The 15,392-nt window shown below is 40.5% G+C and overlaps 1 protein-coding gene across 1 annotated transcript in view; it reads left to right on the top strand.

Annotated features, from left to right (window-relative positions):
- Positions 1-15,392, top strand: part of nrxn2a (neurexin 2a) — a 340,805-nt gene that overhangs the window by 92,186 nt on the left and 233,227 nt on the right. The window contains exons 8-10 of the mRNA XM_036588000.1: positions 3,041-3,467; positions 6,831-7,214; positions 13,581-13,784. Coding sequence (XP_036443893.1) covers positions 3,041-3,467; positions 6,831-7,214; positions 13,581-13,784 — 1,015 coding nt within the window. The remainder of the gene's footprint in view (positions 1-3,040; positions 3,468-6,830; positions 7,215-13,580; positions 13,785-15,392) is intronic.

Here is a 15,392-nt window from a genome sequence, read left to right on the forward strand (position 1 = left end):
GCAGTGCTGATGGAGACGTTCATACATCTATATTAACACTGCAGGGCAACTTAGCTTTAGATACAACTTAAAGGAATACTCTGGCAGTGTCATATAGATGCCTTTCAGCTTCTATTCTAAGTCAATGAGTTTTCTGTTCTTAAGTACAGGGAAATGATTGTCCCTAATACAGTTACAGATACGGCAGATAGAGATTACTTTGAAAAACACTGGAGCATTCTGCTTCCTAGCGCTAATGAAGTCTTTGTAAATAGCTCACAGTTTGGTAGGAGATGCTATTAACAATGTGTTTAAATGTCTTTGTCTTGGCTGTATGCTCACATCTCAAAGTTTGGGCGATTGGTTTAGCTCGTGCAAGTTTGGGGGGTTGGCAGTTCTAACATGCCTTTTAAGACAGTGCCGAACCTCTCTGAAGCCTCCGCTAGTAATTGCATTTTCTCGTGTTCCCACTCTCCCCACGCTGGCACCTCTTATTTGGCTCCTACCTCTGCTTTTATTCTTCTGTCATGGGCACTGACAGGCAATGTAGCTGGCTGGTGTTATTTTCAGAGACACTCAAGTTCACACCCTGCAACAAAGCGTCAGTCATCATCTGCGTCTGGTGTGAAAATGAAAAGCATGTTATTTCTCGCCAGGGTCCATTCTCCCACCTGGCCATAGAAAAGTCCACACTGAGATCTCTTCTAGGATGCAGCTCAGTATAGGAGGGCTGTTTCTGTGATAGCTTGGTGTGTATCTTTTAGTGGTCTCAAGCCAGACTTCTGACTATCATCAGAGGATGTGGTGGCTTCTGTTGTCTCGTGGGGCCAAGAAATCCCTACTTTGACAGAAAGGTGCAATATAACTGACATGCAAAATGACCAACCACAGTCCACTGTTGTTGCGTAATGTGTAGGAGCAACAAAGCAAAAAAATGGCTTGTCTGTCAGCAGACACAGAACCAGACCAGATGCCAGAAACTTCACAATGCTTATCTTACTCCAAAAGACTCATTGTTGTCACAGTGTGCAGAGTAGAGTTGCCACCCCAGCCTTGTATTTCGTGGACACTCAGTCAGTCTCTTGATTTTAGTGGATGGCTAGCTATGCTCGCAATGCAATCAAATGCTGTGTTTACATTGTGACTGTAGATGGTCAACAACAAACCGGGTATTCCACTGTTTTCAGTGGAGCGGTGACGAAAACTTCTGCCACCGCCAGTGGCAACAGCAGCGTACAGCTGTGGTCCCGGAACATTTTGTCCCCTTTCTCCAATAAACCAGATGTTGATGAGTCATGGCACAGAGAACATCTTAATGTTTGATTCAAGTGCATGCAGTATTATACAACAAAAATTAAGAGTACAGCAGACTTGCCAATCTTTGTGCATTTTGTGTAGCAGGTACACATTTTCATTAAAAGTAAAATTATATGATTTGTCACTCTAAACTACACAAAAAGCAGTTGATGCCTCTGAGTTCAATTGTACATGTGGAGTACTCAGATCTAACAAGAGCCAGCAGCGTTTAGCATTTGTCCCCATGACCAATGCGTAATGTCAGTCATCTCAAGAGACTGCAAATCAATAGCAACATGAAATGTTTTTGATCCCTCTTGTTTGCCCTCCTCACTCATTGATAAGTATGACTTTCCACAGTACTGCATTCATAATGTTTATTGCTGCCAAACCCATAATCATAATGAGCAGATTATGTCAGGATGAAAAAAGTGCACGTGCCGCAGAAATAACATTACCTAGACTGGGAGGTGTGTGTGTGTATGTGTGCCTTACAGTTAAAATAAACATGACATCAGATGAGGAGGACACTGATAGGGGGAGACAGAGAGCAGCAGATCCTACTGAATGACCAGACTTGATGATATGATGGCAAGTGGGGTAATGACCTTGTGCCAAGCGAAGTATTTTTTTTTTTTGTTGTAGTTTTTTTTTAAGCGTTACGCTATTGTGCTGTGCTAAATATTTTTCCAAGCTTGGCAGGTCTGGTGCAGAATGTCCTACTGCTTTTTTCACCTTAAATAGGCAATCAACACCTAGCTCACCTCTGATAATGATCCATTTTTATCTGTATGCTGTGACAATGGCAGTGTTTGTGTGGCTGCATAGCACCACTGGTCACGTACCACTATGAGAACACCATTTTTTTTTTCGATGCCAACATGTAAACAAAGCATAAGATAGATAGATGTGAGTCCAGCCATAGAACCTAATCTTCTCAGTTACTGTGCTGCAGTGCTGCCTAGTGTAAAAACATGTCACTAACAGTGCACCTTTCTGAAAAAACTTCAGTCAAATCAAATCCATTCTTTGTATACACATGGCTTGGTTGGATAAGAAGAAACAGTTTAAACTGCTTAGGAAATGTGTATATATGAAAATACTGGAATTCTACCATTTGAAGAGCTAGCATTTAGCTTTCTTCCAGATTAAAGAAATGGAACTGCTTTTTAAAAAGGTGCACAGACGTGCTTACACAGGGCAGTGTAAAGAGTGTAACGGGCAAAATGAGCAAAAATGGCATACATTACAGTGCATATACCACTGTCGGCAGAGCTTCTGAGATTGGGACTAATTGTTCAGTGTCCAAAATCTGTATAAGCAAGGAGAAGCCTGATTCTAGATCAGCCATATGATGCTGTGACACACATTTTGGAGACAAGCCCAGCTCAGGAAGGTGAAGCTAGCTTCTTTATATTCATTGCCTTCACTGAAGAAACCATACAGCAATCTGTGATAATAAAACAGTATTGATTGACCAGGAGAAAAAAATTTGGCTCCTATTCTTCACTGGATCTGACTGCTATGTTTATGTAATTCACTCATGCGTGCAGGTATTTAAGGGGGAACTGAGTATTTACTGAGTGCAGAAGCGTGCCCCCCAGGCACATATCAGCTGCAATTTGTCTCTACCACTGGGCAGCATGCTACTCCATTTCCACACCCTGTCAGCGTAGAAGCCTGCAGACTGAAAATAGGGCTGTCTCTCTCACACTATGCTCTTTCTATATCTCCTTACTCCCATCTCTCTCCCTTTTTCTCCCAGGTGGTGTACACCAATAACGAGTTCAGGCTAGAGCTCTCCCATCTGGCCGAGTTGCATGACCCCAAGGTCACCCTGCATGGCGATCTGACCTTCCGCTGCGAGGATGTGGCCGCACTGGACCCAGTCAGCTTTGACACGCCAGCCGCCTATGTCACACTTCCTCGCTGGAATGCCAAGAAGACCGGCTCTGTCTCCTTTGATTTCCGCACCACAGAGCCCAGTGGTCTGCTGCTGTACAGCCATGGACGAGTGCAGGGGCCCCGAGAACGCCGGCCCAGGGTGGACTTCTTTGCCATGGAACTGCTGGAAGGCTTTCTGTACCTGCTCATGGACATGGGCTCCGGCAGCGTCAAGATGAAGGCCAGCAGCAAGAAGGTGAACGATGGCGAGTGGTGCCATGTGGACTTCCAGAGAGAGGGCCGTAAAGGTAGGAGAGACCACTGTCTGAGCCAGGAATAGAACTGCTTAAAGTTAAGCAGGGTTGTTTCACTGTTAGGTAAAGTCCCAACCATGATTGAGGTTAATGTTGGTCTTGTGGAAGGCTTATGTTTGTACCATGTTGGCCCTATGCAACTGGTGAATGTGTACTTTATCAGCATTTTTGAATGTTAAGTATGGGATCCTAATCTCAATAGTCACTTGACTTAATGTCACAGTTCCCTCCCACGGCTTTTATTAAAACTGTAAAAAAGTGGCTCCTCACAAAAATCACTTCATGTGGTAACAAGTAAATTAACCAGTTTTATTCAACCTAAATAAATACTTTGAACGATTCTTTCAATCAGTGTAGTTTTTAAGTTGAATAAAACTAGTTCAATTGCTTGTTACCAAATGAAGTAATTATTTTAGGTAGATCTGACGAGCCACTTGTTACAGTGTAGGTGTTTTATATAACACTTGGGTTCAGTATCGTACAAGCATTTTTTGGTATTTTACCTGCGATTTAAATTTTTCCTGTAGACAATGTTATTTTTCATATTCAAAAAACAAAACAAAAAAATTGTGTTCTGTAGTCCAAATTTGGTTCCTTTCGAAATCTATATTTTATAATTAGGTCACACGGTGGAGCTGAATAATTTCCTGCAGTACTCAGTGAGAGTCAAACAAGTTGAACATATTTTTGAACGAGACTCTCCACAGTGCGAAAACTAACCACTTCAATCAGGGATGAAGAGCGTGTTTTGAGTCTTCGATTTCAAACAGCGCAAATAAACAGTATGTGAACTAAAATGTGCAATTTATTAAAAAGTGTGTTCTCTGTAGAGGATGTGTTAACTTATTTTCAGTTAAAAAATCAACAAAACATGTAATTTAACCAGGCACCCAAAGGTTTGCATATGTTTGTATTTCTTTATGCTCGAATTATCATTTTAAATTATTTTTACCAGTTGGAGTTAAACAGTCCTGAGCTCTGGGAATGCTGCAGCCCTCTCGGCTCAACCACTTTCTGCATTCCTGCTTCCAATGGCTGCTTCCTGTGACCTCTCAAATTCTCATGCTTGTACTTGGTTGTTTTTTGCTCTGATATCCGTCAACTTTATCTTAGCCGTACTAGTGGAGGGCCTCTTTTGAATCGTTAAACATGCACATGTAATTACATGCCAGAGTTGCCATAACTGGTTGTGATAATAATTTCATGTCGTCAAATCGCCCAAGCCCAGTGATGAGCTACTGGAGGCTGGTAGTGTCCTTATGAGCTCTATCTGCAGCCATTAGCATATCTCTGGGACTTGCTCTCCACTAGTGAAGCTCAGGGACTTTTATTCTCTGCTAATCCATCCACTACTAAAGCCTCTCCTCCTCCAGCAAGGTCTGCTGCCTCAGATGTACGACGTAAGGGATTACAAACCCACAAAAGAGCCGGCAATCAGTGCGGATCACTTTACTTTTTTTACCCTAGCCATATGAATCTGTTGTCTTTGTCAATCTGAGCTTATACAGTGGGCAGCAGAGGCTCGGGGGTAAGGCTCAGATGCCACACCAGAGTCGAGGGTCTCTGGTTCAAACCCCTATGGGTCCACTAAGTGATGCTGCTGTAATGCTGGAGGGCTACAGCTACTGATGCCCCTACTTTATTTATGAACACAACCTTTGTGCCCTTCAGCATGAGGTTTAAACCCCAGCAGCTCCAGGTTATTATGCTTGTGTTACTTACCACTTCTCATTATTATTTAAAGGCAACTTTAGCGCTGCATGGGCCATGCATTTCCTCTCTGTTCCCCATTCGCTGCCTCCAGGGGTTAAGTGGGCTTCAGCATACCTTTGGGTTATGTGAATAACAAGCAGAGTTGAGTTTTGGTTCTATAATTGTATGGAAATGTAAATTATTTCTAAAACTTTGTGAGATCTATTAAGCTATTCATTGTAATAAACCACACTAGAAAGGTAGACATCTCATTGACAGCTACACCCCACCATCCTCCTTATCCCTCACTGCCTCCTTATAACGTTGCAGTCATCAACAGTATTTATTGTTATCATGATAAATTACATCACAATATGTCACAATATGCCTATTTGAGCAAATTGTGGATATCGTAAGTACTTAAAAATCACTTCCCAACTGCATCATTTGTTATAGAGGCAGCATTATTAGTCCTATTTAATTGGATTTAGCGCAGCACAGTATGGAATGTTAAATACAAATCATTGTATTTATAGTTTCACAGTATTTTTAAAATGTGGCACTACTTTGTTCTGACTTCCAGAAGTCAGAAAAAATAAATATTGTGATAATATAATATAATAAGTATAGTGTGTCATAAAAAACTACCTGAAGTATCATGACAGTATATTTTTTCCAATATCAGCCACCTCTGCTCAACCTTTAAATAGCGTCGAAAATTGCTGTCACTGTTTTTCTGCTGTAAGCTTACATCTGATTGTATCCTGCGAGTAGCTAGCCTAGCTTGCATAGCTAGGTAAAATTGACACCACTGAAGTAACTAAATCAAGTATCTTCAAACAGTAAGCCTGTTTCTTCTATCTCAGATTTTTATTTGCCCTTATAAGGTGAGAGTTATTTCTTTTGTTTTGTTATATAATTCAAACATACTTAAATAATTACAGACTCAGTTACATAGCGAGCTACACAATTAATTACATTTACATTCACTTTACATTTTATATTGACAGGTTTGACTTTTTTCTGTCTGCTTTGATGGCAAGAAATACCACGATTGTGGGAAACGTGAAATGGCTGGATTTTTATGCAAGACTGCACATAAAACAAGAACTTTTCATCAAAGGCAAATCATAGTAAAATACCTTACATATGTAGTATTGATTGATAAAAGCTTGGAATCTGCACTTCTGACAGAATTTCTCCCCTTGTTTAAATGAGTTATGAGTGAGAAAAAATATGGAATTACATTATGCTTTAGACTTGTGCCTTGCAAGAAGTAGATTTTACTTGATATATTGACATCTACTCTACTGTTTGGAATCATGTGTCAATAAATATTTTGCTAATAATTTTTTATTATTTTATATATAATAATAACTTTAAAATGCAGAATAAAAAATAACTGTATATTATACACTGATATTAAATGAGAGATCATATACTGTAATATACTGTATATCTAATAACAAACTTTTGAACAGTGATCCTAAACCTTTGAGTGGTAATATAGTATTAATCATATTTCCCTGATATTAATGCCAATAACACCATTAAATAATGTTTAAGCTGAGTGATAATTTCTAACATTGTTGGCACCCATGAAAGAAGTAGACCTCCCCATATCCTATATCCTGATTTAACCCCTAACTCTTTTCCTTCCTGCAGGCTCCATCTCAGTGAATGGTCGCAGTATGCCCTTCTCCTCCAACGAGGGCAGTGAAGTCCTGGATCTGGATGGGGAGATGTATCTGGGGGGTTTGCCTGAAGACCATGATGGACTGCTTCTGCTGCCTGAGGTGTGGACGGCACCACTGCGACTGGGCTTTGTGGGCTGTGTGAGGGATCTGTTTGTGGATGGCCGCAGTAGGGACCTGCGGCGGCTGGCAGAACTACAGAGCGCAGCAGGGGTCAGCAGCTTCTGCACACGCGAAACCCACCGGCGCTGCAGCGCTGAGCCCTGTGCACACGGAGGCCACTGCAGAGAGGGCTGGAATCGCCACATCTGCGACTGCTCCGGCACCGGCTACCTGGGGCCCAACTGCGAAACTGGTGAGCAAATAGGCAGGCGGGGTTTTGGGTTAAGGGAGAGCAGTGGTCTGCAAGTATGTGCAAGTGAGCATTTTATTGCTGCAACATATGCGCATCATGTTGGTGGAAATTTAAATGAAAAGATTTTGTATTTTATTAATAAAATGTTTTGTAAAAAAAAAAATAATAATAGTTCAAGTCTTACAAGAATCAAAAACAGACCTAAACGTAATAAATGTTTTATTAAATAATTGCAGTGATCATATATTATTCACATTCTTTTAATTAACCATTTTTTGACTGTTTCATTCTTTGTGTATAATGATAGCAGTTAGCTAGCAAGCAACATTGTAGCCAAACTTGGGTATAACACTTAAAAAATTGAGTGTTATTGAGTTACTGAATACAATTCCATAAATTTAGACTCTCAACGCAAGCCATCTTTGTATAAGTATCAAACTTCATTGCTTTTATAATGCAATGAAAGATGTGTCTTAATGACACACTTTATTGCCGTGTATAACAAATAAGTGTGATGTACCTTACAGTCTTGCGTGCTGTGAAATTTGAAGCTGGCCAGATCCACTGGTGCTGTCTTACTATGTAAACTGAAAGAGTCAGGGAAGAAGATGAGCATGAGAAACAGTGTGCACACTGTGTGATCAGGTGTTTTTAAATCCCTTTTGTAAATTTTGGCACAGCCAAACTGCCTGCATTCCAGGGATATGTTTTACAAAGGCCCTTTAGAAAAACACTTCTGAGTTGAAAGGGGCAGGGGCACAGGCTTGGGCGAAAAAAATGAAACATAACTTTTGCAAAGGCTACATTTTATGTCATATAAATTGACCAGGGGAGTCCAAACCTATGGAAACGTTTTCATACGACTGTATGGTGTCCTTGAAAGCCTTGAGGCTGAAGCTTTAGCATTAGCTGGACAAAAGTTAGCTCAGCCTTAGTTAGCCTAGTTAGTAATAGCAGTGGTTCTCAATCTACTCTCCAGATCGCCACATTTTTGCTTGATCACAAGCCCTAACACATAGAGAGAGAGCAAAAATGTGGACCATTGTGGGGCTCTGATAACTGGTTTGAGAGCCTCTGAGTTGTAGTAAATATAACTGGTACACTCTTTAAAAAGATGGTTCTTTTTAGGATTCTTTAGTAAATAAAATGGTTCTATAAAGAACCATGAACGCTCAAGGAAACCTTTGCATGATTAAAGGGTTCTTTACATCATGAAAGTGTTCTTCAGAATGTGCTATAGATGGTTCTTTTTGAAAAGGGTTCTATATAGCACCCAAAAGGATTTTTTAAAAAGGTTCTATGTAGAACCATCAACAGCACATTCTAAAGAACCATTTAATCATGCAAAGGGTTCTTGGAGTGTTCATGGATCTTTATAGAACCATTTCTTTACTAAAGAACCTTTGAGGAACCATCTTTTTTAGGAGTGTAAAGTAAATGTGCCAGCAACAATGGAGCTTTATTTTGCACTATAACTCTTTTATCTGTACCATATAAAAATCAACAATATAGGCTTATAAAAATTAGCAGTGTAAGCTCATATAAATGCTGTGTTTAAAGATTGACTCAAAACATCTGACAAATACTTGTGACAGACTACAACAAACCTTTAAAATGCAGTGTCAGATTAAATTAATACATTATAGGCTGTTAAAGACAATTAAGGAAAAACGCTCTTGGCGCCTCAGACAGGGACAAGGCTGAGGCTGTGTTCATTGTAAACATATTGTGCGGACCACTGGAGGGGAGGGACAGAGATTTGGGGCATCATAAACCCTGCTGTCTCTGATCTGGGCAGAAATGAGTTATGCCACGCTGCTCTGCTGTTGTGGCGTGTTTGTGAATCACAGTGGCTCACAGTAACAGAATCCTATTCACAGTGACTCAAATTCAGAGATCCCTTTGTTTGTTTTATTTATTTATTTGTTTTCGTGCTGATACATTTCTAACTCACTTCTGCCCTCTTGTGTCTTTTGGTGGAATCTTAGTTTGACTCTATGAAGTCCACTATTATCATATGAGAAAGCTATCATCTTATTCTGGTCGCAGTGACTGGAACAAGACGATAGCTTGCTCAGAACATTGGTGCTTCAAATAAGTGGCTAGTTTTAATGCTGTTATACTGGGGGATTATGTGGTTTTGAGTAGAAATGTGCTATAAAAAGGATCTGACTAACCTAATTCTTGTTAAGATTACTATTGACAAGCATTTTCATTTCTCAGAAGAGTCAAATTTTCTAATCATTTGATGCCGTTTTAAAGCTCCTTGAAGGAGCTCGTAAACTCTAATTGGTTGCCTTACCTCAGTCAGTGGTGTTTCTGTGGCAATGACAGCATTGTCTTTGGATAATTTATTGAATTTAATTGTGTGTGTATGTGTGTGTGTGTGTATGTTTGTGTGTTTGTGTGGTTGTTGTGACATTGAATCTGTCTTGCAACATTTGCCTCCCAATTGTGTTCATTGTGCTAATATAGGGCTGTGATGATAACCGTATCACTGCGATCACATGACGCCTACCATGGGTTTGAGCTCATTTCTGTCATCAGTGCAATTTTTTTATTTATTTATTTTTATTTGCTGGTGAAAGTTACAGCAGTGCATATGGTGTGTGATATGAAATCTAAACACAGTATTCATTATTTAGTTATCATCATCGACTGTCTTCCGTCCTATGTTGAAGGGCTTCTGGAGAAACAAAACTTTTCAGTTGCTGGTTACTTCAGCTTCACACGCAAGGTGGATGGACAGTTCATTACATATGGGAGATTTCTTTTGTTTGTGTCTAATTATTGTTAATGATTGCTGGGCTTGAGTACTTGTGATATCTACAGATAACATTCAGTTGAATATATACACACAATATACATGCACAATACACAGACATAAAAGACAGAAGCATAATATAAACAGTTTTATTTCAGTTCACCATCATTAACCCCTTATATGGCCAGGGCCTGTTTATTTAATGTATTAATGACAAAATGCTGAGTGGCATGCTGTGATGCGCTGAGAAATCGAAGAATACATGGAGTCATTGAGTGCTGGCGCTGGTGTGTACACCTTACAAATAATGATTTCGAAAGTTTGGACCTTGCAGGACCAGAACACATTCGATTTCGAGCTTTTACTCAGTCACTCAACTTTACGCTATCAGATATCCTCTAATCGGGTGTCATTTTAGCATCTGTTAGCTGGAACCAAGCATGTGCTGTGTAAGGTGACCAGATTTCTGAAATGAAAACCGAGAACATTTTCAGTTCGGCGGTCAATACATCATTAAAATATCCAGTGTTTTTATCCGTGAAATTAAAAGGGGGAGACAGTTCTAGTTTCATGTATTTTGACCATGGTAACTGTTGTTCTGTTATAAACTATGGAGATCTTCAAATCTGTACCTTGTCTCCAGTTTCCAGTCCTATGTTTTGTAAACTTTTGTATTTTGTAGTTAATTGAACTGCCAATGGAGTTGATTGGCCACCTAGGGCTAGACCTACAAGCGTCTGCAAAATCCAAGACTATGGTGAATGCTGACTGATAAAATTACTTACTAACTAACTTTGTAAACCATGTCAGAAAGTCATACGGTAGCCTACCATGTTGAGTAAAGCTATGAACACTCAAAAAAGAAAATGGTCAGTAAGCATGGGAATAAATTACAGTAGTCCTAGAAAACATTTATATTTCTTGCTTTCTCCCCATGAGATTTGTCGCTCATCACTTTTTAGAAATAGTCACTAGTTGAAAGGCTCTCAAAAGCACTAACTCTAGTGACTTAGGCAGGGATATGTTTACCGCAAGCGATTCAGTGGTTATATGAGACCATAATTCATATTCATATTAAATATTTTGGCTGTAAAAAAGAGACCCAGGCTATAGTCCAATAGCCAGACCCCAAACAAACCCCTGAGCCAGATTCAGTTCTGGAGAGACAGACAGCTGCTATCAGCATATGCCATATGTTGTATATGGATGGCTGAAAAAGTGATGCTGTTTAAAAATCTGATGCACTATTTGTAGATTGCAAGGTAGCCTGCATTCAAGTAGATTGTATGCCTATACAAATCAGATCCTACTTATCACCTGGTAGTGCGAATAACGTTTAACACAGCAGTATTCTCTAAAACTAGGCAAGTAAGTAGTAGAAGTGGTTAGTAGGCACCAGCAGCAGCCAGCAGCCTCTGTTGGCCAAACCAAGCACAATGTGAGACGTCTGTCTGTCTGCCAGGTTTTTTTTTTAAGACTTTCTGGTGTGTTTTTAATTCACAGTTAAAAACAGGGACATTTGCAGTGACAGCTCCAGCCAGGGACAGACCACCAAAAATGATGTCTGATCACCCTAGTTCTGTGTGGTATGTTTGACCTGTTAACTAAAACGCTACAGTCGCACACACCACAGAACAGGCTCGATTTCAGTTTAATGTCACTTGTGCTCATTTGCTTTCTCCGACATTAGTTTATATCATCTAAACTTGTGTCAGCAGATCACAAGTTAGTCAGAATCAAAGCTGTATGGTTGTGATTGCACTGTTTGGGTCTTTAATCTGTTCACTAAGGTAACATTAAGTTAGCTGATCAAGCTGCAGATCCAGACTCCAAAAACAGGTTTAATTTCACCTTTCTGTCCCTTCAGTGCCAGCTGCTTGACTCCCTCAGAACTGATTCATTATCTTCTAAATTCCTCTAAATTACTAGACGACAGATAACGCAAAGGAAAACATACCGGTTTAGTTTAGCGCTAACTCACGTTTGGTTGTGTTCAGAGTGGTTATCATGCTAACTATGCTAATAGCCAGTGCTAACCAGCTCCACTCTCGTAGTTTGCAGCACTGTTTAGCATTTATTAATTGTTAGATAGATTTTGCTTTGACATTTATTAAATGGTGCATTGAAAATCTTGCACTTGTTCACCTGCTGGTGATCATGTAAGTGAACTTTAAAATTTTTTTTTTAGATTTAAAAAAATGTATGACGAGACTAGAAACGTCATTCTTTTACATCACTTAAGACACCCCCTCCCCCTGGTAATACCTTACACTGCGGTATTTGGAGACGGTTTGATGGTATTAAAAAAAGGGATACCACACAATGCTATGCTAATATAAAGATAGAATTAGCTATAGATTACAGCAGATTGCAACAGATTAGTTGCTAGCACATAAATATCATTTAAATCCCTACATCCATTTGGCTATCCATGGCCCACCCACAAATGTATTTTTTTGTAGCAACTGCGAGGTTGGGCAAGCTTTGCAGATTGTTGGCCAGGGGTATCATGCCCCAGTAAACTGTTGACATGCCCAACGGTAACCATGGGAAAGAAGTTAATATGTAAGCTGTAAAGTTTCTGGTTTTAACCTTGATTTGGGCTGAACAATACAAAACAAATGTGAAAATTTGCTGCAGACACACTACATTTCCCACAGTCCTCCAGCATCTTTACAACTTTCTGTTTTTGATGTGGACTGTTCAGCCTCTGTGACTGACCACCAAATAGGTTGGGCTGTGCCCAGCTTAATGTAGAGTGTGCCCCAGTACAACCAGCAGTCTAGAAACAACCCTGGTGTTGGCAAAAATCAAGTTCTACCTAATGAGGAATTGTAAGGCGTAACATAGTTTTTTGTCAAAATAGGCCTGTGTCTGGTGACGGTTAACCAAGTTACCGTGGTAACAGCCAACCATATTTTAGGGCATGGGTGCTCAATCCTGGTCATGGAGATCTACCACCCTGAAGAGTTAAAATCCAACACACCTGGCTCTGATATTTAGATGCTCCTAAAGGCCTTCATTAACAGAATCATATGTGTTTGATTAGAGGTGTAACTAAGCTGTGCAGGGCTGTAGATCTCCAGGACCAGGATTGGGCACACCTGTTTTAGGGCATCCTCAAACCCCAGCGTCAGGGTTCCACACATCAGGAAAAACACATGACTCGTACATCAGCTGAAATGAGCCTTGAACAACCTCAGGCAAAATTGCTTTGGAGAAGAAGGCATGAGGCTAAGAGGCCACAGGACAGTAATATTCGTGTTACATTCACAGTTCTGTTCTTGGTTACTGGAATGATTATAGTTTTGTGGCCAAATTAAAGATGTCTTCATACCACAACCACAACTTCACACTACAAAACACACCTGAACAGCACTTTTATTATGTTCTTTTATTTGACAAAGGCCAAGCTTCAACTCACTTGCTGTCACTGTGTTTACTCCTGCGTCTGCTTCTGTTTAAGACACTGTCTCCAAATTACTGGACAACAAGGTAAATCAAAGGAAAACAAACCGTGGCAGAGCATGGGTAGGTCAGTTAAATAACAATAAAACAAGGCAGGCTTTGTTGACCTCTCTCTTCTCCTTTGCTGCTTTTAGAGTCCACGGTGCTGAGCTATGATGGCAGCATGTTCCTGAAGGTGCTGATGCCTCGCGCCATGCACACGGAGGCGGAGGACGTCTCATTGCGTTTCATGTCCCAGAGGGCCTATGGCCTACTCATGGCCACCACCTCCTCAGAGTCCGCAGACACCCTGCGCCTGGAGCTTGACGGGGGAAGAGTTAAACTCACCGTCAACCTAGGTAACCTTTGACCTCTGATCGTTGGCACTTGTGTGCTCTCTGAGCACCGTCTGAGGGAATTAACAGTGTTGAGAGATGAGTCAGCAGGGGTCACTGTTTGCTGACGGTGACCACTGGGAAACATGTTATCACATGGAGTCTTGTGGTTCCCACAATTCATTTCATCCTCTGGATCATTTCTCTTCTCTTCTCTTCTCTTTTCTTCTCTTCTCTTCTCTTCTCTTGGCTCTTCTTGTCTTTCTTTTTTCTGCTCATCTGTTCTGTTCTTTCCTTTTTGCCTGCTTCTCTTCTCTTCTCTTCTCTTCTCTTCTCTTCTGTTATGCCCTTTTCTTGGATTCTCTTTCTGTTCTTTTTGCTACTCATTTCTTCCTCTTCTCTTCTCTTCTCTTCTCTTCTCTTCTCTTCTCTTCTTTTCTCTCTTTGCAGCCTTCAATGGCTAGCATGTCTGCAGCCCTGGAGCAGACAGCCAGAGAGACCAGCTCACTTTTGGATTTGGAGTACTGGATAATAAGACTTTGAACTGTAAAATCCGATGGTGTTATTATAAGCTCCCCATTGTCCCCAGAGCTGTGGCTGATGCTCTGCCTGCTGTCTGCAGCTATATACACGCTGGAGTGTATGGAGTTGTAGTTCAGCAGAGCTGAGAGCAGAGCCTTCATGTTCACTCTGCTATACTCTGCTGTAAGGGCAGGGAAAATGACCACATTTTCATGCACATTCCAATCTTACGTAAATAGCATTCTGGTTCTGACACCGCTTGCATAAACGTCTTATTTCTCAGAAGCATATCCCAGTTAAGCTCTTATTCCAATTGCCCAAACCCAGAATAAAATAGATTGCATATGCCTCTAATAACCTAAAAATGGAAAGCATGAAAACATCTCAAAACGTTTGATGCGGTTGGAGCATGCATGTATTTGCAAAGTGCGGCAGGGATTGAAGTATAAACGGCATACATTCTTGTGCCTATGGCTGCAAATTGAGATGCCCCAATTAGTGGCTTTATGCACAGTTTCATATAGAGTATGCGCCAACATAGTGATTAGAAAGATTGTTTAGAGGAAGAAAAATTGCATTAGTGCAAAAGAAAAACTTGGAAGCTGAATGTAATATATTCTGTTCTCCTTCAGTTTTGCTCCTGTCCAAATTATGGCTGACGCAAGCAGTCGTGTTCGCTCTATTTATGGGTCTTAAACTGAGTCTTCAGCTAACCATATTAAAGGGAATAATAGGGGCTTACATGTTACATGGAGCATATAAATGCCATGGTCATAAAAGGGTCTTGCCAAGAAATAGAGGCATAATTTATGACAGCAGTGCATGTGTGTGTGTATGTATATGTGGTCAGTGCAGTTGGTCAGTGATGCTGGTCCCTGGCTGTCTGTGCTCACTCTTCTGTAGCGGTTGACAACTGGAGAGCTCACCACAGCCAAAAGTGCTTTTGCTATTTATATGACTCTGACTCATTATTACTTCTTCACAAAAAGACTCTATAAAATATGCCACTTAACACAGAATTTCTCTGTTTCTGTGGGCTGTATGACTTCAGTCCCTAGCTTTGTATAAAGGCGGGGTAAAAAAAAAAAAAAGCATACCTACGTAATTCTT

The sequence above is a fragment of the Colossoma macropomum genome, unplaced genomic scaffold (genome assembly GCF_904425465.1).
Source record: "Colossoma macropomum unplaced genomic scaffold, Colossoma_macropomum, whole genome shotgun sequence".
Lineage (NCBI taxonomy): Eukaryota > Metazoa > Chordata > Actinopteri > Characiformes > Serrasalmidae > Colossoma > Colossoma macropomum.